This window comes from Thermobia domestica, chromosome 13, assembly GCF_964235325.1.
Source record: "Thermobia domestica chromosome 13, izTheDome1.hap1.1, whole genome shotgun sequence".
Classification (NCBI taxonomy): domain Eukaryota; kingdom Metazoa; phylum Arthropoda; class Insecta; order Zygentoma; family Lepismatidae; genus Thermobia; species Thermobia domestica.
In genome coordinates, this window is record NC_137466.1 from 145,623,396 (window position 1) to 145,647,847 (window position 24,452).

The 24,452-nt window shown below is 35.9% G+C and overlaps 2 protein-coding genes across 3 annotated transcripts in view; one reads left to right on the forward strand and one right to left on the reverse strand.

Annotated features, from left to right (window-relative positions):
• Window positions 1–24,452, forward strand: part of LOC145668617 (EF-hand domain-containing protein D2 homolog) — a 153,726-nt gene that overhangs the window by 58,722 nt on the left and 70,552 nt on the right. The gene's annotated exons all lie outside the window — the stretch shown is intronic.
• Window positions 318–23,778, reverse strand: LOC145668615 (uncharacterized). 2 transcript variants are annotated; one of them, XM_081736653.1, is made up of 7 exons: window positions 23,660–23,778; window positions 18,502–18,704; window positions 15,907–16,275; window positions 14,304–14,527; window positions 11,641–11,800; window positions 8,380–8,566; window positions 4,007–4,143 (listed from the first exon to the last, which is right to left on the reverse strand). In XM_081736653.1, exons 2-6 carry the CDS (start codon window positions 18,701–18,703, stop codon window positions 8,430–8,432), a joined length of 1,092 nt encoding a protein of 363 aa, XP_081592779.1. In that variant the 5' UTR covers window position 18,704; window positions 23,660–23,778; the 3' UTR covers window positions 4,007–4,143; window positions 8,380–8,429. The 2 variants fall into 2 exon arrangements, with proteins under 2 accessions (XP_081592778.1, XP_081592779.1); XM_081736652.1 differs by lacking the exons at window positions 11,641–11,800; window positions 14,304–14,527; window positions 15,907–16,275; window positions 18,502–18,704; window positions 23,660–23,778 and having other exon boundaries at window positions 318–4,143; window positions 8,380–8,518.

Here is a 24,452-nt window from a genome sequence, read left to right on the forward strand (position 1 = left end):
ATGTTGAAATCCCAGCATTATTTCACATATGTGTACGAGCACATGAAAGGGGACCGGCCGGTGGTTAATGATTAAGAAGTAAATCTGTGCATGAAAATGGCATATTTTGAAGCACTATACAGTAAACAGTTTTACATAATGGAAATTCTTATTTTGTTAATGTTACAATTATACTCAGAAAGCGTAGATCTGTTATTACTTCTACTACATATGAAGAAATTTTACAGCACCATCGCCTCATATACGTATAAAATAAACTTTTTTGAATGCGATTATATATATATATATATATATATATATATATATATATATATATATATATATATATATATATATATATATACGTCTGAGTGTCTACTTTTTCTAAATGCATGCACCCATACATATGTTGTAACATTACAAGAAAAACGTTGAGAGTGTAACCGGCTACTAAACCTATATATTTCGTAATTTCTTAACATACACAACTTAATATTCTGATCAGATAAAACAAGTAAATGCCTTTTTACCTTATCAATCCAAGAAAGCAAATAAATAAAAAAAAAACACTACATCATAGGAAAAGACAAGTAGACCTAACAGTGCGAATGAAAATTGAAAGAGTCATTAAACGTACGATTCGATTTTATAAGACACAGGAGGATGATTTGGATAAAACATACCTACTGTTTCACTTCCCCCCGTAACGTACAGCTTAAAGTTCAATAAACGTTGCTTTCTTTCTAAAATTAAGAGACCCCGTCACGGCGAAATCAAAATATCGCTGATTTTTCAGTAATTATGATATCTTCAAACATATAAAAGTAATCGAAAAGTGGAACAAGAGCTCGCTAGACAATATTATTTTACATGAGATACCGTTATCACGACTCACTTATCTGCTTTCGATTTCCAGCCATTTAGAGAATCGGCACTTATTTTTGCGTTTACAAATGGCTGCAAACGCAAAGCTACTAGGTGATTCGTGATAACGGTATCTCATGCAAAATAATATTGTCTAGGGCGCTCTTGTTCCACATTTCGATTCTTTTATCTATTTGAAGATATCACATAATTACTGTAAAATTAGCGGTATTTTAATTTCGCTGTGACTAGCCCTCTTAAAAGTATACTTCATCACAAAGTCAACACTCGAAAAGTAAGGACTATAGAAAATAAAAATATCTCAATAAAGAAATTAGGGCGACTTCCGATTTTTACACCAAGCCTCCGCAAGTGCAGACATTATAATTTTGAAGTAGAAAATGTGTGATTGGACCAATAATCGAACCTGAGCCCTAGGCTCATCATGCTTATGTGCTAACTCACTGCGTCACCCAGTCGATCTAACTCCCAACCACACAATTTCAACTATTGAGGACGGTGTTGTCTTTCTTTCAAACCACATGGAGTGTACTACAACTTTGTTGAGTTTGGACTGCCCCAGTGTCTGCTGGGAAGTCCAATCACAACAGAAAGTTGTGGTATCCTGACTCTCCATATAGTCTGAAAAAAAAGAACACCGTACTCAAAAGTGTAATTGTGTGACTGGAAAATGGATCGACTGGGTGGCGAAGTTGGTTAGCACACAGGCGCGATAAACCTAAGGACCTGGATTTGATCTAGAGTCCTGTCACACACTTTTCACTTTTTAAAATTAATAATAATGTCTACTTGAAAAACTTAATTCGGCAAGTGGTAATGTAAACAACTCAAAAAGACTGTACTCACCGCAGTATGTGAAGAACACACAAGTAAAATTTTCGAAGTACCCGCTACTTTATCCTCAGTTTGCTTACATTCGTAAAACGGGTTAAAAGAATCAGTTAAAGTCCTTTCTGACATGTTGAGGATGAAGTAACAAATAATTCAGAACATTATTTGTGGATTCTTCACATACAGCGGTGAGTACAAGCTTATTTGTTTACATTAAAAATATCTTAGTTTTCCAGGCCGAAATATGAAGCCTAAATTTCCCATATTAATTATCTGATTTCAAGTTGACACCCTGCGATCTGTTATTAATGAAATAAACACATGTTAGCATATGGAATAGACACGTAAGAAAATTGGTCATCAAAATATGGTAAAAGCACACATTTCTTCTTTAGATCTAAAGAAATATATCTCTTGTTTTCAGATATATTGCGAACTATATATATATCTAATGCTTTACTTTCGAACGGTACATTGTACAAATTGGTTTTGCTTTGAAAAACTGCACACTGCAATTCGTATTCATTACAAGGGAGCTTTTTTATTTGACGGACAAGTATGACGTCACCTGATTGGCTGAGAAAGCAACCATCACATTCATTTGCCCCAATCAAGAAGGAACAATTCAACATTTTGGACATATAAATGACACCTTTACACCTATCCAATTGAACTTTGACCTTTTCTTTCTTGCAAACATCAGTGTAGTCTATTTCTTCAACTCTCTTTGCCACCTGCTGTATACAGTTGTTGGTGCTTCGAACCATTCTTTTAATTATTCTCATATGGTTTTCGAAAGGAAATGCCGAGAAGTTATCTAAGTTACCATAGTTAACAACATCCTTCTCTAGATGTAACAAATTGTGAAAGTTATATGTAAGTAACTCTTTGAAATACAGGTCTGTGATATGCTGCACGAAGCTGTGCAGAAGGTCATTTGCGTATGTTCTCCACGTTGCATTTTTCCACAAATCACTTACTAATATATAAATGGCTGCGTGCAATACTAAGAAATGTTTGTATAGTTGCTGAGGTAGAATTTTATACAAAACTACCGGCCCGAAATAAAGAAGGAAAGCACGATATTCACTGGCTTTCCAGTATTTATACATTTTAAGCGCTCTTGGTTTACGGGCAAACTCAACAGGTACGCAATTTTTTGAAATAACTTCAAGTCTTTCAGAAACAATCACTATACTACGCCAACCAAGCTTGCATCTTGCAGGTCCCTTATCGACCCACGTTTGTACAAGGCGCTTTACCACACCTAAGCAAACTAAGTGCATATAATCTAAGGGCACTTGACTTACAAGACCTAGTTGCAAACCTATTAACACAGTTTCGGAACGTTGATGCTCTTCATATTTTAATTGTTTGAACGAAATGTCATCCTTTAAATTGGCATTTTTCTCATACAACCATATAGTTCTACCAGAATATACCCCTTCCTGAGTACACTTTTCACAACCATAAATAGAATTATGTGGAGCAATACACTTCAAGAAAGCTCTTGCTGGAGCGTCAGCTATAACTGCACTGACACGGAATATATACTGTTTTTCCATATACACTACGCCACGTGATTCAAGTTCTTTACATTCTTTTACAAACGGTTCAAAGAACTCATTGCAGTTTGATGGTTTAGATTCACCATAGTAAATCGCGATTAAGAATGGTGTTTTATCTACTGCCTGATCCACAATTCCCATTAAAGGCCAAAAACATTTGGTTGAATTCGAATGTAAAGGTAAACCATCCACATTAATTGTAATAGTTACCAAACATGATCCCTCATTTTCTACCAACAACTTGGAATTTACAAATGGATAAACACAAGGAACCAAACCTGATGACATTTTCTTCACAATATTATGTTCTACGCCAAAGTATTTAAATAGACCCCCTGCACGTGTATCTACATTGGAGCAAGACGGTGTATGTAATAGAGTTCGTGCGTCTAAAGGAAGTTGAGGGAAATATTTGTTTAAAATATGTAACAGATCGGTAGTGGCTGTATTAGCTATGTTATGTTCCTTTGCCCACTGCACCAACTTCACTTCCAAAGAATCAGGAACTTCACCATGTGAACTATCACTCCACATTCCAAAATCACTAGAATTATCATATTCACTGGATACCTCTGAAATGTCGAGGTCACTAACACGTGGAACTTGATCATCATTTCTGCACAAAGTTTCATTCGCATTGTTATCTGAATCTAGTTTATTAGTTTTCTTTATTTCTTGTCCTATTACTTCTGCAGAGAGAAATTTGTATTCATTAACAATTTCTTCATACTCCTTTTGAATCTTGCGGCGCTTAGATCTCGCAGAATCTCCAAAGTTTTCTTTTTCCACTGTTTCCTCCATTTTTCAACTATTTACCTGTCCTTTTAAAATCTAAGAATTGGGTGTAGGTTCAGTAGCTGGCCTCTCATCTCAACCAGAACTGCAAATATAAGTTAAGTAGCTTATTAGTACAAACAATCCCCTCCAATGCAACGTAATATATATATTTCATATGTACAAAGTGAAAACAGCCGAACTTAATTTATAAAATATAATTTAAATACATTTGCAGTTCGCGATTTTCTAAAGTAAATAAATAAAGGTCCATTCTACCACTGGTTTAGCATTTGCAAATTCTGTGCTTCGCGAATGTCAATACTGGGTAGAAATTTTCATGTACACCTCAGATGAATACTGGAATAAAACTTTCAAAACAGACCCTACCAGAGCCCTTTGTCCTTCCGACTTGTGCCATATACACTTAACACCTTAAAACCTATCGAAATAAATAATGAAGTGGAAAAAATATTTTTAAAACTTCATTTGGCAGTTCCTTTATTTCAATCTTTTTTAAATAACATTTTTCTCTTGTAATAAGTGTTGCGAACCAGGGTTGGCAAAAAACGTTTTCTTACAAAAAATAAAAAGTCAACCTGTTTCTGTGATTGATTAAAAAAATACGTATGGACAGAAATAAATTAACTTGGCCTTCACGTATTTCCAGCAATGGGGTTATAAAGGACAAGATCTACAACTCCTATACGAAGTATATTCGGAAATCGAAATAGTACTTTGCGTATAGAGTTGTGCGGTTCTATTAGTGTATTTTTTAGACCAGGAAATTCCCGTCATAATCATGCCTGCGTTATTATTTATCAACAATATTAACAAGTATGTAACGTCATTTTAGTGACATTGTATTATAATCAATACGCTAGAAATGACGTTTATAAAAGTAATGAATGGTTGAATTTTAAAATAAGAATTTTACTCAACACAGGGTTCTTACAAAATTACTTTTATCATTTTCCCTGATTTCCAGGTGCAAGATCACCCATTTTCCCTGACCAGCGACATTTAATAACATAATGGTGTACTGATGATCAATGCCCGTAAAAGCTATATAAAGACTTGGGGCAGTGATTCTCAACCTGTGTGCTGCCAAAGATCAGCAACTTTCCGTTTGTAACACTATACAGTAGACACAGAGCCATACAAAATGCTAATAATAGTAGACCAGTGTAAGTTATCCAAGGAATTGCCATTTGAGCTAGTGAAGAGACTTTATAAGACATTTTCAAATAATATTATACACTAACGTTAAATTTCTTTATATAAAACACTAAAAGATTAGCCATCCTTCTCCACAACGAGCAGCTGTAACTTAAGAATTCTTAAAAAAATGGCAACAAATTGATTCTATAAATTTCGAAAAAAATAAGCGCTCCTAAAAGTTTAGTAAACAAACCAGAAAAAAAAAGATACTTTAATCGAATTTCTCAATATTTCTTTGAATTCAATAAAATGAAAAATAAAACAATGAGAAACTTTTCAAAATAATGTGTAAATGTATATGCAACTGTGAGAATGCAAATTGTGAATTTTCCACCCTCAAACGCAAAAATATTTGAAAGTTTAACATAATGAAAGTTATGACGAGCGAACATTACAGCTGCCCATACCAATTCCTACCGATTTTTTTTTTTCAGTTATTGCAATAGATCCTACTTGGTATCACAACAAAACAAATTTATTGTTATACATATTATACAACATATTAAAAGATAACGAGAATTTTAGGAATGACCCCCGCCCCCCAAAAAAAATTTCATCAAAAGATTGCGATCTTGGCCGATAATTAGTTTTTGGATCAGGAGCTACAAAATTTTTTAACGGCACCTAAATCAAATTTTCGTATTTTTTTTTACGGAATAAGCACATACAGAGTTAAGTGATAATTTTCTCTTTCTTTTCCCGTTTCTTCCAAAGCCGAATTGTCTTCTTCTCGCACATTTCACAGAAGTTAAGAGTTCTGAAGTTCCACGTGCGTAGGCCAATCTACTAGTTGTCGTTGGGCTAATGAAGAAGCCACTTACAAGTTGTCTACCAATAAACTTTTCTTAATAGAAATACCAGACTCTACACTTGAATTGCTATGTGAAATAATCAATGTCATTTTCACAAGACTCCACAAGTGTTAGAATTCACTTTTCCCACTTAGAACTGATTTATAAAATTCATCAAGATTTGAATTAAAATCAGACGCTTTTAGACGGTTGAAAAAAAAAAAAGATTCGAACACTTTCTGAACTACCTGTTTTAACATCATCGAGACGAAACAACTGATGGAGTATTACCAAGCACTTCGTCATCCTTATCCGGGCAATTTTAGGTTTATACAAGAATACCTCAGGATCAAAGCATGAAATAGCACGAGTAAGAGGATATTTTTCGAGTATTTCTTTCAGTAGTGCCTATCAAAAATTTTCGACAATCAGTGAAGAAACTGCACTTGTTTACTTCCTTGACATCTTTAAGCTTCCCAATGCAATTTTTTTCTGCCCGAATCCTATATCTACATTCTTTGGGGCTTTCAAGTTACTTTTAACTTCTAGAGCTTGCCCTCGATCTTCTTCATTAGGCATTGGTATTTAAATGTCATCATATATTCTTTTAAAAAAGTTCACAGTCTATTACAGTGTGAAAAAGCATTGAACAGCAACAAATTACCTTCATTTACTTAACATTACTTCTACATTATTATGATCCCAACAAAATATACAATCATGATTTGAAAAAATTAGGTAATTAAAAAGAACTTGGACAGATGTGATTTATTTTCACAATTGGAGTTCTTTTCCTTTTAGCGGCAAAAAATGTTCCAATCTGCTTTATCTTCAAGCAAGACTGATAAATTACTTCGTGTGTCTATAAAATCTACAAATGTCTTAGAAACATAAAAAATGTTAAAAACTACGTTTGAAAGTAACATTTTTTGGCGTCATATTTACCCTGTATAATTTATGACAATTTAGGTCACATCTAAATTAAAACATTTTATGTCCGAAGGAATTTAGTACATCACATTCTTAGGAATAATAACAAATATTTAGGCATGTATAGGGCGTGATATGGCTGAGAAAAAAGTCATCTCCTAATTGGTAGTATACCTTCTTCCTAACTCCTCCCTCGGGATTTCGAAAATGTAAAAATATCTTCCTCAAGTGGTTTCCCTGAGAAAATACTGATGTTTTGTGTGAAAGCACGACAATTTTAATCAAGTACATCAAATAAAAACATCACAGTTTGTACCTTATGCTGCGGAAAAGTGCCGTTTCACAAAAACACGTGTCAAAAGACAGACCAGGTCTATGAACTATGAAGAAAACAATTTTATTCCGATTACTAACACTAAAATGCGAAAGTTTATATTATCCTTTTCTTTGAAGTTTCATCATTTCAGAAAGTTCAGAAAATCATATAATGTAAAAAACAGAAAATTCTGGGTTTTAAAACTGGTATTTTTATGTTTTCATTGGGGGAGGGGAGGGGAGTTGTCTCGCTGGTGGAACCTTGAGTAGAATTAACGGAGATTAATTGATATATGTGGAAAAACCGTCACCAAATTCATACAATTTGTGGCACTTCGGCTTTTAATTTTTTTTTACTTTATTTTATTTTAGTTGCTGTTTTTGTTTAAACCAACTGAAAAAAGAAAAATGGTTTAAACCGTGGTTCAGGATGAAAACTTTTAATGAACACTCAATCTTTAATAAATCCTGAATCCGTAACAATGTTTCTTAAGAATTAAAGTTACACCAACGTAACTTTACACTTTTTTTTCCACAAAAGATTATGATAACTGGCAAAGACGTATTTTACAAAATCGAACGGCTACGATTAGCTTACGGCACAAAAGACACACAAAATACATAAATTTCGCCTAAAGTTATACAAAATACACGAATTTCGGGGATAGTGGGTCGGATCTTCTGGAAACAAACAGACGCGCATAAAAACGAATTTTTGTTTGATCAGCGTTCTGTAATTTCTATTGCAGCATTTCTAGGGTTAAAATTAGACACGGAAAACAAAAAAGCAAAAAGGTGAAAGTAACGTCCTTTCTGAGTTCTGCACGTGAGAAAATAATCAAGACTGAAGTTTGAAGCGCATTCTATAGTGCAAAGGATAATATAGTGTTCGAATATTTTCAGACAATATTGTTAGGCCTTCCTACAAAGAAATTTTCGATTCATTTATCTATTGTGAAGACATTACAGAAAAACGGTGAAATTAGCGGCAGGTTAATGTTAAACGCACTAAAATTATGACTTAAATAATATTAACTTAAATCTATCCATCTTAAATACAATTACTTTACATCGAAATAACTTACCGAAAAAATGCTTCTTTTTCTGTCTTTTTTAAAAATGTATTAGTTGTTTCTTAAGATTCCCCACTCGCAGAGGATGGTCGTCTTCGTTCCCGCCCACCGTCTCTGTCGATGGAGTATTTAAACCAATTCCTTACGTGCATTTCTATTTGATCATCGGTTGCTGATGGTATTACCCGCCGAACGCCATCTGGAATGATTACAAAGTTTCAATGTAATTAACATGTATAACGCAATGTATAGAACACTTATGAATTAAAAAGTACAATCGTTCACTGTTAAATTACTCGGAATATTCTGAAGAGAATTTAATTTTAGTATTTTGTAGCCAAGTGAACATTACGGTCGAAGGTCGTCACACCTGAGATCTGACGTCCCTTGCCATTCAGATGCAATATCACTTGCCTCTTTGGGACTGAGAAAACCCGCCGAAAAACTCAGTCAGGATGATTACCGACATTGGTATCCTGACCTTCGACGTAGGAAGTAAAAGTTTTGCTGCCATTCTCCTATAAACAGTACTAAATGGTCGCAAACACAAATGACGTGTTAATGTTCCGATCCTTGTTACCAGATCCGATTTCGGTCCATACGCTTGCAATCACTCGGATATTTCCTATACCAACTAGCCTGTATTCATTGTACCATCTCGACGTTTGCTCCATGGTTGTGGAGGATATTAATGATGTAAGATTTTTCCAGTCCCTACAAACATCAATCAACACTACAGTCACTGACATAAACACATTCTCTCTTGCTATTTATGGATGGAAGATTTCATCCATGAATAACGTAAGACATAATGTTTTTGTCTGTTTGGTGGGAGTTTCGCGTCCCTTTTCAGCAGCGAGGCTATATAGAGACAGAACCTAAACTTTAAGGTGGGATCTGAACCACTACTCGAGTTGCTATCCGAGGCATTAGGTTCCCAGGTGAATTTGAACCTGCGACCACGCGCACTGAAGGCGAGCGCTGTAACCGTAACGACGTCTACGGGGGAACCAGAGAGAGAGAGAGAGAGAGAGAGAGAGTTTTATATCACTGAGTTAGTGTTAGTTGGTTTTTAGAAGGACTGCTAAAAAAAAATCTTACTTCAATAAATTCCTCCTCAATATTTTAATTTTGTAAGGTTCTCTTCAATCAATAAACAAATAAATGTGATTTAATGGTTAGTCTGCAGTTTCATTCGAATCCAAAAAAAGTAAAAAATTCTTCATCTATGCATAACAAAATGATACAGTGTTCTATGTCAGTGAGTGCAGTATTAGTTGTTTACAGAGTTTGGAAAAAATCTTACTTCAATAATGATCTTCCCAACCATGGACTAAATGTCGAGATGGTACCGTGAATCCAAGTTAACTGTTGCTATACGGAACATCCGAGTAATTTAAAATTAATGGACCAAAATTGGATCTGAGAAACCTGTAATTTATTTTCGAGAGAAAATTGGCTATTCCCTGTAACGTATAGCGAATTAAATGAAAATGAGATCTTTCAGTTTTACGTCCCACGGATATGATGGTTAGGCAAAAATGATGATGATGAGAGATGAATAAAATGGTGGAATGAAAAAGTGGGAGAAAACGGGATAATCCCGAGAAAACCCACGAGTTCGGTGTTTGTCCACCACAAAGTTCACACAGCGCGAGCTGGGATCGAACCAGTATAGCGAATTAAAATACTGTGTAGTCGAATGATGGGGACTAATGTTGAACTTCGCTCTATGCTTAAAAGTTCCCTTTGAAGCATTTTGGCTGAAAAAAATTGATATAGAAGTGTAATAAATGTGATGGGCTTTCACACTAACGAGCGTTATTCAGAGTTCTTTTTCTGACATGCAACGAATAACTTGAATACAGAACATTTATCTTTAGAACAGACTTGAAAAGAAAGAAAGTGAAGAGAGAAGACATAGTCGAAGTATAATGCAACTTACTGTCAATAATCTATTGCAGCATGGAGAACAAGGATGATGCCGATAAGGTAATGAGTCTGTTAAACAAATCTACTATACTTATTAAAACACTCACATTTGGTAATCTCACTTCTATTTGGAAGCAACAGTTCACGATATGTAAATTTTGGACATCGTTTAAAACTTATTTCAAATTTTTTGACATTTAAATAAAATTAATTAAATAAATAAATAAAAATAAAAAAAAATAAAATTCAAAATTCACTGTATTGGGGGAAAGAAAAATTCTTATAAAGCTAAATATTAATAGTAATAACAGTAAAATTAACTATTTTTTTTTCAAATTGTTAATTGTAAAAATTCTACATGTATGCAGGCCGAGGCAAAAGTCTGGACATGTCATATTTTCAACATTGCTGGAGAAATCGGGCAATACCTTACGATGTAGTAATAATAACATGAGGACCGAACGCCTTATGACCATCATGTTGAAGGTAGTCACCGTGCGTTTTGTCGACACTTGTAATAAACGGTTATATAATAATTAACTTGGGACCAGTTGGTCCTAATATGGCGTAGAAGACAAATTTTATGTCACCTGGCAGCAAATTTGATTCATTAAGTTTTACTATAAAAGCTAGAAAGCAGCTGTGTAAGGTTACGTTATTTTGCATGTAATCTAGCTAGGCAATCTCATTGCATGACCGCACAGAAACTGTCTTGGTAAGTACTAGTAGCAACAACTGAGTGATAAGCCAGATAAATGAAAGAGCATTCATTTGGTCCTTGTCCAAGATACCGACAGGTCAAATATTAGAAAATCTAAGCAGTGACAAAAGCCAACGAGGAAACTATAACGAAATTTAGGCCGTCATTTCGAAGTGGGGTATCTTGATTTTTCCCAAGTTTACAGCAGAGCGATTTAAAGTTCTACAGGAAATTTGATTTTTAAATCTTTATATCGCCGGAACTATAATGAAGTGAGATACTGCATTTTAACAGTTGATAGAACACGTGGAAGTCATAATAGAAAAACGCATTTTTTTTTCAAGTTACGCCCCTTTGCGTTTTCACCCCTGAATTTGTAAAGCGTACAAGTTGTGTTTCGCGCATATTATCAGAGGAAACGAGCATCAATGAATAGTAAGTAGATCCTATAGGTCTGTTATCCACGAATGGAACCTACACAAGATTCAGTCACAACAATAACGCACATATGAACCTCAGATCGCGGGAGGAAGGAGGGGAAGGTGGCATTTTGCTCAATGTACTTGATAGGAGTGGTGACTGTCCAAAATTTGTCCTCAAACAAAGTGCATATTAGACAGGAGTTTCCAATCAAAGCATACCTTTCAGTATTTGCATTATTCTCAGGGTTCTTAGTGCTTCTTTACCCTTTCTACCGGTCCAGTTGAATTTCTTTGCTGCGTCGTTACTGAATACTTTTTCTAACATTCGTCTCACTAACTTCTCAACACTTTTACCACCCAAGGTACTCAAAGCTATTTGCTGTAAGCAAATATAATAAAAGCAGTTATATTTGGTCTAGGAATTAATTCGTGCGGGTGGACAAGAGATGGCGCAATGAACGGAGCGTCCCACAGTTCCGTGTATCCACACATGTGTTGCAAACCCCTGTCATCGCGTATCGTTCGTAGTATAGGGCAGTGGATTTAAGCGTCAACAACACCAGTTTGTAGTTAAGTGAACATGGCGCGATTTGTGCCTGATAAAGTGTTTTTGCGGGGTGTCCTGCTGCATTACTTTAACATGCAGAAAAGTGCGACTGAAAGTCACCGTATTTTGGTGGAAGTGTATGGTGACCATGCTCTAGCTGGGCGAACGTGTCAGAAGTGGTTTGCACGGTTTAGAAGTGGTGATTTCGGCTTGGCAGACCAAGAGCGAGCTGGACAGCCAAAAAAATTTCAAGACGAAGAATTGACAGCATTGCTCGAGCAGGATTCGTGTCAAACGCAGGAACAACTTGCAGCAGCATTAGGCGTGGATCAAACAACAGTCTCCAAACGCTTGAAAGCCATGGGAATGATTCAAAAGATGTCACATTGGGTTCCACATGAATTGAAAGACAGAGACGTTGAAAGACGAAAAACCATTTGCGAATTGCTGCTTCAACGACAGCGCAGAAAGGGGTTTCTGCATCGAATTATTACGGGTGATGAGAAGTGGATCCATTACGAGAACCCTAAACGAAAGAAGGCCTGGGTGAAACCAGGTGAACCAGATCCATCACAACCAAAACGAGATATTCACTGTGCAAAGGTTATGCTGTGCATATGGTGGGATATGAAAGGTGTGGTGTACTATGAGCTGCTGCAACCGGGTGAAACTATGAATGGAGAACGTTATCGACGACAATTAATGCGTTTGAAGCAAGCTCTGGCCAGAACACGACCAGAATGGGAGAACAGACATGACAAACTTATTGTTCAACATGATAACGCTCACCCACCTGTCGCAAAACCGGTCAAAACCTATTTAGAAAATGTCGGATGGGAAGTTTTACCCCACCCGCCGTATTCACCAGACGTTGCTCCTTCGGACTACTACTTGTTCGATTGCATGAACAACGATTTGATTGGACAGCGGTTTACTTCTTCAGAAGATATCGAAACATGGGTCTCTGACTGGATCGCTTCCAAGGATGAGGACTTCTTTCGCCACGGAATCCGTACATTGCCTGACAGATGGGCGAAAGTGGTGGCTAGCGATGGACAATATTTTTCTTAAGGTATTTATGTATTTTGTGTTTGTACTACAGCTTCAATGTGTGCGTACCAACCGCACGAATTAATTCCTAGACCAAATAATTATACATATTACCAATACACTAGTTGTTACTAACGAATAGCAGGACACAATGAACTAAAAATATCAATTTTTTCCTTGCCTAGCATAGAAACGAAGAAAACTAGAAGTAATAGATGAAAGGGTTCCTGCTCGTTTGGCAAAATCAAATTTCCTGACTTTTCCAGGTTCTTAAATACCACTACTTAGAGATGTTTAGATAGCATATATTTGTACCAGTGCACAGAGCAGTACAATTTGCACACGAAAGAACGGAAACAGAACATTTTTAATATGAAACATCCCGTAACAACTAGCCGGATAAGGCAAACAGTAAAATATGCTATTATTTCCAAACATGAAAATAATGACGAACAGAATTTTAAAAGCATAATGAAGCATAAAGAACCTTAAAATGTGTAGCAAATATACAATGAAAAACTTATTTCTCTTTAATCATTTCGCCAACACTGAATAAATAATTATTTTCTTATGATACAAAAACAAAGGAAGCAGGGATGCTACTTCAGGGATATTTCCATTGCATTGTGTATAACATTTTGTTTATAATCTAGATACAACACACACGTTACATAACAGCTTAAGATGCGGGAAAATGTTTAAGGCATGACCATTTTCTATAGGCATAGTCTTAAAATTCTCCTGGTTGGAAAATCCTGAAAGTCCCTGTTAGGATGGCGGAGCCGAACTTGTGCCCAAAATACAACGAACGCAAATCCAAGTCTCTATAAAATAAGATATGCCCTATAGGCTTCATTAGGTTATGTATACTGGAACGAAGTTATTCATAATTGCTTCCGCGGTTGTGAATATTCATATTACAACAACCGAGACATTCATAGAAACAGATGCCGAATGTTTCTACCACACACGCCCCAACATGACACGTTAAGGTCGTTGACTGCTCTGTAGCGGCTTAATATATGAACAATTTATGAGGCATGTTATATAGATTCATACTAGAAGAGACGCCAATTGCTGGTATGAAAAAGTTTATTTCTATCATAGTTGCTGCATTATCAATGTTCGAAATTACAAAGGAAATTATGACCCACTTTGTTTATTCAGTTTCAAGTTGCCACGTGTCATTGAACAAATGTAAGATACCTAATGGGAAGTATCACCCCGTATAATATAAAAATACGGAAATTACTGTCTAAAATACTACAGTGAGCTCAAAACCTACCAAACTTGTAGCATTATTTTCATTGTGTGCCCATTCTTCCAGTGATTTAACCAATGATACAGTTTCACAGGGTAGAGTCAGACCGTCGGGTAATACCAGTGGTTGCGAAATTCCCGGTGAACGTAAATTTCCGTGGATGTATTCCAGTATGCGTGACTGGGTTTCTTCTATACGTTCCAGACGTCCCTTAATGTTCGCCAAATGCTTAGCAATAACCGTGAAACCTGCGGGAAAAATGAAGTATAACCTGTATTGCATATATAATAACTTTTAAGAAATAGAAAAAAAAAAAAAAAAAGAAATATAGAAGGAAAATAACTTTAAACTTTTTTTTTTTTTTTGCAACATTACGATTTCGAATGCTCATAATTTCGGCATTTTTTGTTTAAGAATGTTAACCCTTGTGTACTATCAAGAACACTTTTACACAGGAATTACATGGGGTCTTCTAGAATCCCACCTAAATTATGTTCTTTACGCAGAACCATCAAAGAGACAACTTAAATATTTAGTATGCATCTTTAGCATACACTCGAGATAGTCTGCAAGAAAAGATGAATTGTAACCTCACTTGTTTAACAGCTGTAACATGAGAAACAAATCTAGGGTTCCAAAAGACCCCATGGTAGTACACAAGAGTTAAAAATAGTACTATTAATAATTTCTGAACTTTGTTTTCAGAATTTTATTCATTTATTAATAAATATTTGCACCAGTTCAGTTTCATAGAAAGTATAAAACCAACCAACCATTTCTGCTTTCAAAGATATAGTAGCTAATGGGTGAAGAAGTTTACTTCTGCCAGCCTCAAATGCATTCATTGCAACATATTTTTGAATGTACAATTCTAGGATATACTCATTTATATGCCTGCTTTCAAAACCCGATATTATGATACTGATCTTACAGTTTGGGTATTCTAATTTCTCCTCTCAGCCGTTCAGTCCAGCTTATCTACTGACCGCAAACATGCTCTGCACCACGCGGGAGTCTGGAGCAGGGTGGAAAATACTAACTTTTTCTTTTAACCAGTGTTATCTTTAATTTAATAATTTCTTTCGCTTTGGATAATACATCTTGAGACCTGAGAAAAACATTGGGAATTAGAGTTAAATGTTAATTAGCTATTAATTTTCATAGCAAATTTCCTAATTGGGATTAAATTTCGAATTGATTCCCAATCTTTAACTGATTACAATCCCAAACACTTTTTCATACTTTTCATGCTTTGAGGAAAAAGTACATCAACATTCAACAAAATGATACACTGTATTCACGAAAGTTATTGAAATCTGGCAGGAACGTCTATATATATATATATATATATATATATATATATATATATATATATATATATATATATATATATATATATATATATATATATATATATATATATATATATATGTGTGTGTGTGTGTGTGTGTGTAAAATCGGCCGGTTCAGAACTAGTTTACGGAATGAGATGCATAAATTTCGACTCAAGTTATGTAAAATGCACAGGGTTTTCAACCTTGGGTGCAGATGGGGGGAGGAACACCCGAAATACGTCCCTGAAGTCTGAACGCCAAAAATTTACATTTTAAAAGAAGGAAGTACATACCGACCGTGTTGATTTTCGATTGTTCTGGGCTTAATGAAGATGTTTCTTCAGCGCTGAAGGTCGCCCCATCCTCGCCTCCAATGGCACTTGAAGACTTTCCTGCATTTCTCCCAATTGCATTTTGGTTACTTTCTGAAGGTGACGAAACTGAATGGGCCTCTGATTCCCTGAACAATTCTCTAGAGTTCATACGTGGATAAATTATTTTCTGGGTTCGTTGACTATCATCTTCTTCACTTGTGTCATCACTTTCCACATATTGTGCATTACGACTAGTTTTCCTCTTTCTTTTAACTTCCTCTGCATCACTTAACAAATCCGAAGTATACTGAGCATCCCTTTCTTTTCTTCGTGCAATCAATAGGTCACCTGAAGAGATACATTACATGGATAAAGGACGTGGAAATTTCGTCAATAAGATCTTCCACTAAGTCTATTACAATAGATAGAACTTCTGATGCAAAGCTAACGTGAATGAAGTGCAGCTTCCGACATAAAATAAAATTGAAAATTAGTAAAAAAAAAAAAAATCTTTTCCTAATTAGTTAATTTGGAAGTGTTTACTTAGGAGCGTAACATAATGTAATAGTAGCTGTCAGGCTGGAACGATATGTTTAATTTCTAATGAGAAAGAAAACCAAGTATATTTAATGTAAGTGAATAAAGCTAATAATTTTCAAGAGATTCATTGCGTTGATTTTGAGTTTAACGTCCCGTTCAGCAGCGAGGCTATGAGACGTGGACCAACTTGTTAACGTGGAATCCGAAACGCATGAGCTCCAGCCGGGAATCGAACCCATTGCGTGATTATTTCAAACGGGACATTTCCTTTTCGCAATATAGGATATGAATTGTAGTGTCATTAATTCGACCGTTTTAAAACGGCACAGACAGCTAATGTTTCTTAAAGAAAAAAAGTCAGTATCCTAACATGTCCGGACGGAGGGGAATATCTTTGTATTTACTGCACTGCATACCAAATAATAATAGCAGTAGGTAAAATAATAATGCCATTTTTCAAGGTGGTAATTATATTCCGCTATCCGGCACGTGACGTTTGGGTTCCGCCGTTTGGGCACCGGATGTTTGGACGCGAAGCCATTTGGGCGACAGACGTTTGGACGCGAGTTAAATTAAAAAGTCATTATGTTAGGCACTGAATACTAAGTTCGAATCAAGATATCACAAGATGTTTACTGTCGTGGAAGTCCTTGAATTATACTTGATTTTGTTTTACATACTAGAATTACTGAAATTTCAAAATTCTAAAAACTTAATTAACAATTAAATTTCGTAAATTTAAGTTTCAACCAAGTTAAGTGTACTTTTTATTTGATAAATTTTCAAGCCAAAGGTAAGTAGACCAGACTAGATATGATTGACTGCATTACATACGTAGTGAGACTATTTCATTATTAAAAAAAAAAAAAAAAAAAAAAAACCCTTTAAACCTACTTCTGCAGTTATGCAATAAGTGAATGTCAAAAACACATCTTTAGTGGCTAAATAATCAATATATGTACACTTAACTATTATTTTTTACTTTGAAATCGTTCTTTTTTTTCCTTTCGCCACTTTCGCCAGATTAAATGCTTACAATGAGACGAAAAAAGTATGTTAAGTTTTGACTTTTATATTGGAATGTTTATATATATATATATATATATATATATATATTATATATATAAAGTGATACCAGTAATACAGCACACTGCAGTTCCTAAACTCAATGTCTTAGACACTCTGTATTAACATCTCTCCCTCAACTCTATTAGGATTTAGAAGTTTTAGATTTCTGGGCTCTAGGCATCTAAGGCCATTTAGCCCGTGACGTTTGAGGGATGACGTCCCTCGGCGAGCACACTATCTGGGGAAAGGGAAGGAAAGAAGCGGCCTGGAACCTATAAATTAGGGTAGTACCCCGGCATTTGCTGGTGTGAATGAGGAAAACCCAGGAAAACCTCATTCAGACTGGCTGGCCTGAAAGAGCGTGTTACACTTTCTCGATCGAGTGCCCTCACCGGAAATCGAACCCGAGACCGCTCGCACCGAAGGTGAGCGCGTTAGCGACTACGCTACGCGGGGCCACTTTCCTCAACTCGAGTGCGCGGAAATCTTTTGTTGGTAGTTTTTTATTGGACTTGGAGAGAAGAGAAGAGTTTGGCAACGTAATACGAAAGAAAACAAATTTTAAGAATCGTGAACAAGCGAAAAATCAAGCCATGACGATGTTAGGCAACAAATGTCACAATCGCATTAAACTATTTAATTTAGATTAATAAATAAAGTAGAGATAGAAAATAGATAGATAAATGAGGTGAGATAAAGACAGAAGTGCAGGAAATGTATATATATATATATATATATATATATATATATATATATATCTTGATTCGCGCTTAGTTTTCAGTGCCTAGCTTACTTTATATATCGTAAATTGTAATTTTTACTATGTATTTCGCGCCCTAATGTCCGCGGTGAAATGGTAGCGCCCAAACGTCCTGTCCAGCCGCTATCCTGGGAAGCGTGGAGGGGAATATACTTTTGTAAATGCAGGGTCGCTACCATAGCTCAAAGGAAAGATAATTAACTAACCTGTTACGTAATGAACTTTTCTGATTTTATACAGCTTCCAAGAGTCCTCAGGAATTACGCCATCTTCCAAAAGTTTATTGAATCTTTTTGATTCTTTACAAGGTGGCCAGAAACTCTCCGTCTTTCGAGGAGTTAGCCATTCCGAATGAACAATCCCCAAGCCACCCCCAGATTCTTCGTCAAATTCCACCACATGAAACATCCTGAAATCAACGTGTATACTTATAATATGCTATTGGATAAAGAAAGAAGAGAAACAAATACAACAATACAATACATTACAATATAAAACACCTTAAATATAAAAATATAAATATAATATTAATATTTCGAGACAGGCCCACAAATACATATATTTGGACGCATGGTTTACACGTATAAGTGAGTTACAATACACATTGATGCACCACGTTTGCTTTCTCGAAGCAGGTTAACAGAGGAGATGAAACTTGGAAATGAGGTGTGTATATATAAAGGCTGATCAGATAAACTCTTTTATAAAGAACATTTTGAGAACAAACTACATTCACATTTTTTGTCAGGAATTCTCGTCAAATTATTGAAAAAAAAAATGCTTAGGTGAGTCCTAAATCGTTCGTTTTCAGAGGAATTTTTCTGTATATTTGTTCTAAATACCTCCCCCCCCCCCTCCGCCTTGACAACCTAAACTACAAAATTACCTTAACCGTTTCCTGCATTTTCACTTTCCGCGCCCCGAAACCTTTTTCTAATACATATTTTACAAATTAATGAAGTAGCTAATTATTATCATCCTATTTAATAACCCAATAAAACAGGGTTGGTTAAAACCCTGTTTCTTGAAAGTTTTTATGGTTTAATACGCTGGTTTTCTTGGTTTAAATAGTAACATGTGGATACAAATAAGTATGTCTAGCCTTAACTTCCTTATGTGACAGCAGAGGTACGAAGGACACGTGTCTTAGAGCTCATAGTTCCTTCCACGTACAGATACAGTGCTACTTAAAAACACAATAAATAGCCAACAACCAGGCCTAGCACATATTTCGCGGTTCCACTCGAGCAGAATGTCTTACCAAAAAGAAAATTTATAGCTAAATACGATGTGAAACATCTTTTATGAAAGAATGGAAGTGTGAATGTAAGAAATTACTGTCAGTGCACAGCATATTTAAATGAATTTTGAGTGAGAGAAAGTGTGCGTCTCCACTATCCTCGTTTATGCGTACACCCTCCGTCGCTGACGCGCCTGCCCCGTACGGACGCACCCCTCGCTTTCGCTCGTGCCTCCCTGCTCTGACTCAGACAGCATTCGTGTTTCTTAGTGGCCACCTAGTACAAGTTAGTTCGTGTTTTGTGCATTGTAGTTTGTGTGCCATACGTCCACACTGTATTTATACTGAGCCCCAGGGTTGGCAAAAACCATGATTTTTATTGAAAAACCAAAAAAACAGGTTTTTTTGCTTTAAACCCGGTCTTTTTGGTTTATACCAGGTTTTTTTTTTTTTTTGTTTAAATAATTTGCTCTATGTATTTATATCACATATGGACAGAAATAAGCTTTTTTCGCCTTGGTGTTAGTATGCAACAACCGGGTTATGCTGGAAGGGGTCACATAAGCTTAAAGCGGAATCCAAACTGCTTCTCGGCTTACATCCAAGAGAAATTGTCCTCTATTTGAACTCGAAACCGGGACTAATTGGCCACAAACGCGATACGTCTGCCGACTCACTCACGAAGGACTCCTGGTAAAAATACGTTGACTAATCTTTACATATTTGTCAATATAATCATCAAGAGTCATTAGGACAGGACAAAAAGATAAACAATTTCACAAATGGAACCATTATACAGAATTACATATGGACAATTTCAAAGTACTACAGAGTACAGAAGAACTAATTTGGTCAAAGTCAGTTCACTACGACTTTTATTAGTCCAAGTTAAAGAAATATAACTACTTACTTTGCATATCAGTAAGAAAAGTGAATAAAGATACGAATTGAGTCCACTTAAGCTCTGACCAATTTATACAAAAATAGTTACCAAAGATTCTTGTTATTTCAATAATTGCCTCCAGTGGGGTTTGTATGACCCCATTCCCCGAAAAAGTACGGTACTTCGATGTATTTTATCAATAGTAAACATTATTAAAACGAAACAATGTTTAGAATTTTCTTTTGGTTGCATAACAATAATAACAGACTATAAAAAAATCACAAAAGAAACATCCATAAAGTCACATAAAAAAAAATTGCTTTTGTAATATAATCTCTTTGAGTAAAGAATGGGGAATTTAGGTCTGAATATAGTACGAATAATATATGGGAGTGAAACGTGATAGCCCACAAATATGTGTTCATCAAAATTTTACGAATAGTTACACTTTTACGAACATTTTGTTTTTTGGTTTAAACCAGTTTTTTTTTTTTTGAAAAAAAAACAGCTGGTTTAAACCAAGGTTTCAATCATGGTTTAAACCAGCCAACCCTGCTGAGCCCTCCTGAAGTCAATCTGCAAGTAGTAATGGAGCTCCTCCAGAGTTTGAAAGAAACCGGATCTTTTTGAAAAAGCACAACCCACCTGGGCCCATATGGGTATTTTCCGGTTTAATTGTTTTTTTTTTTCGAAATATTTCAATGTCTCTTGATTTGTAGTGTGGACACCCGCTATTTTGAACAAAATGGCCGCCATTTTGAAATTTTACATTGCTATGCAGCCAAAGTCTGTACAGGAAATTTACAGAAAATCTCCTGATTGTGCCCTGAAAATTTAAGCTTAAAACACTGAAAGTAGTACCGTGTAGTATGTGTGATACAGGCAGACGAACGAATAAATGTAGATAGAATCATCCCGGGAGCCTCAATGACGTTCGCCAAAAATATTAATTTAAAACAAATACACAACTCATGTTTTATAAAATAAATAGTTTTATCGGTGAAGTTCACTTCCGATACTTTGTGTTCAATTATGGGAATTTCCCGAGCATTTCTTTCGCGATGTTTTCTTTCTTTTTTTTTCTTTCTAAAATCCAAGCTTTTTTTACTGTACATCGAAACTTCTAGTAGTATGGAAGTTTGAATTCAGCACTTGAAATAATAAGCGTCACACGGTTTTCGGAACTCTGAGCATTACGCTTCTTAAATTTGACAAGAATTTTTACGCTATTGCTGCTGTTGATTCTACAGAATGCTTATTTGAGGAGGAGCAACAAATAACTGGACTAAACAGCTGTTGTTGGAAAACCAAATTTTACTTAAGAATACTTGTGCTACCATCAAAGGTAACCAAAAATAAATAAAATAATAATAATAAATAAGGGTTAAGTTCCGTAGCACCGGACCAATTTTAGGAAATTTACCCGGTCAATTGAAGAATTTATTTAAGTTTGCGAGTAAGAATGAGTGAAAGTGGGGTAAGTAAACTAGTAAAAGTGAAGAAAGTTGTTTTTGTTCGTTGTTTTTGATTTTGTAAGCGGCACAGTATGTTGAGGCGGAAGGACTATTTCGCGGAGAGGTACATTTGTTATGATATTGTAGCGCGAAAGGCAAGGTGTTGGGGAAGAAGGAAGAGCATTTCGAGGGCTATTTAGCGGACTATTTATTTAAGGAAACGAAACCCCAGGAAACTGTTGTGCACGATTTTCTTCTTGAAATCGGAAAAGTTTACAAGCCTCAGTTTTGATAAGTGACTTCCAAGTGAACGGGAACGTTGTCACTACCCTCGCTTACGCGTATACCCACCTGCTCCCTTCGGACGCAACCCCTTGCTCCGCTTGGGTCTCCCTGCCCTGACTCGGTTCGACAGCATTCGTGCTTTTTAATGGCCACCTAGCACAGGTTGGTTTGTGTTTGTGCTGTAGTAGTTTTTATGCCCCTAACGTAAAGTAACATAATTTGATGTAATCCAACAAAATATAACCGAATGCAGTGCATTTTGGTGCTTTCTCCAGTTTTCAAATTGGTCCGGCGTTACGGCACTAATGCCAAAAATAATACTAGTATTTTCACTAATGCAGTACATATTTACTGGTAGTACCGGCACTCTGTGAGGGATAACGTCCCTCGGTGTCGCATTTGGCGAGCACACTATTCACGGAAAGTATCTTCTAAAATATAAAATTGCATATTTTACTTCAAACAGGCTATAAGCATAATCTGCACTTTAATTTGTTCTATAATTATCTCAAGCTAAGAGAAGGTTTTTTCTTTTTATTCATTCAGTGCATTCTAAAGTTTATAAATGTCTTATGTTGAATGCTGTTGAGTACCTTAACGTGAAAGCATCTGATTCGCCCAATGAAAGTTCAAAATCTGATAAAAATCACTTTCAATATGATCGCCTTAGTTGTACCAATAAAAATACTAACAAAAACCTCAAAAACCCAGATGGTTTTTTTCAAGTGGGTCCAACCCGAAAAAACCCGGTGGGTTTTATCGGGCAGGGCCCACTTGGGCAAACCCTGATCTCCTCACTTAATGCATGCTCTGCTAAAAGGAATACAAAGCCCTAACATAACTTGAAAATATAGGAAACGTGTCAAAATTTGGTAGAATTGTGTGCTCGAGTAATGCCCATTCCAGTACGTACATAAAAAACAAAAATCTCCTAACTGATACACACTGTTCCTCTGAAAACCAAAACTAGGCCTAATTGTTCAATATATTCGGCAAAGTTTCTGAAATTGGTTGGGACTTTGGCAATTCACTCAAAATCTAAGTACAAGGGGCATATGTCTTAAAGTTTATTGCATGCCGTTTTCAGTACATTTTGGCACTATTTCCCTTTTTTCAAGTGACTGGAGAATCGTTACTAATGCATAAACTTATACAAAATCAAAGCATTATGTCACACTTGGGTGGAAGAGCAGAATTAACCTAACCTAATGTGCATGCGCAGGAACAATGCATTGTAGCCAAAGATAATCGGCCAAACTGAACCCAGAAATATTTATTAACTCTAATTTCCATGCAGACATCTGCTGTACTGTAACCCAGTGAAGAGTGTAACTAGCTCACGTAAACTAATTTTGCCTTCTTAAAATGGATATTAATCATTTCAATGTTATTCTACATTAGCACTCCATGCACAATCATAACTTGTTCACCCACATGTTTCCATAAAAAAAAAAAAAAGTATGGAAATTATTTTATATAGAACGATTATATAACCTACTTACCTTTCTTGTCTTGTCTTGTTTTGTCTTCTTCACTTATGAATAGTGCTGGTTTTTTGCATCAGGTCTAAATCTTTTTACAAAAGCACTTAAGTTTGACCACACTCTTTCTTCTGTAAGTAGAGAGACAACCCAATGACCACAACACTTCTAATATGGCGGTGAAGAACTGCGCATGAACAGTGACGCACTCTACCAACATCAAGTATGTTGGAGTTAGCGACCTTTACCCAACGATAAAAATCAGTGGTCGTGTGGTGGGAAAAAATGCTTTTCGTAGAGCGATTCCCCGTTATTTAGCCAACGCTAAAGTAACGTATTTCTTGGTTGGGAAAACAGTCAACTCGAGTATAGTTGCGTGAAGGTCGGGAGAATAGTTGGTTGGCCAACCATACATTTAACCAACGGTGGGCCAACGTACGTTTCTCCACTATAGGCTTGTACCGACCATCACCCACTGTTTTGACCAAATCCCACTCAATCCCCAACGGTGGGCCAACCAACCTTGCTACTAGGGTAGGGATGGCCAATTCCAGAATTTTTACTTTCCGGAATCCGGAAAGTAAAATCGGAAAAATTCCTGATTTCGGAAAAATTCCGGATTTTTTCCGAATGTCGGAATTTTTCCGAAATCCGGATTTTTTCTGAATTCCGGAATTTTTCCGAAATCCGGATTTTTTCCGAATGTCGGATTTTTTCCGAATGTCGGATTTTTTCCGAATTCCGGATTTTTTCCGAATTCCGGATTTTTTCCGAATTCCGGAATTTTTCCGAATTCCGGAATTTTTCTGGATTC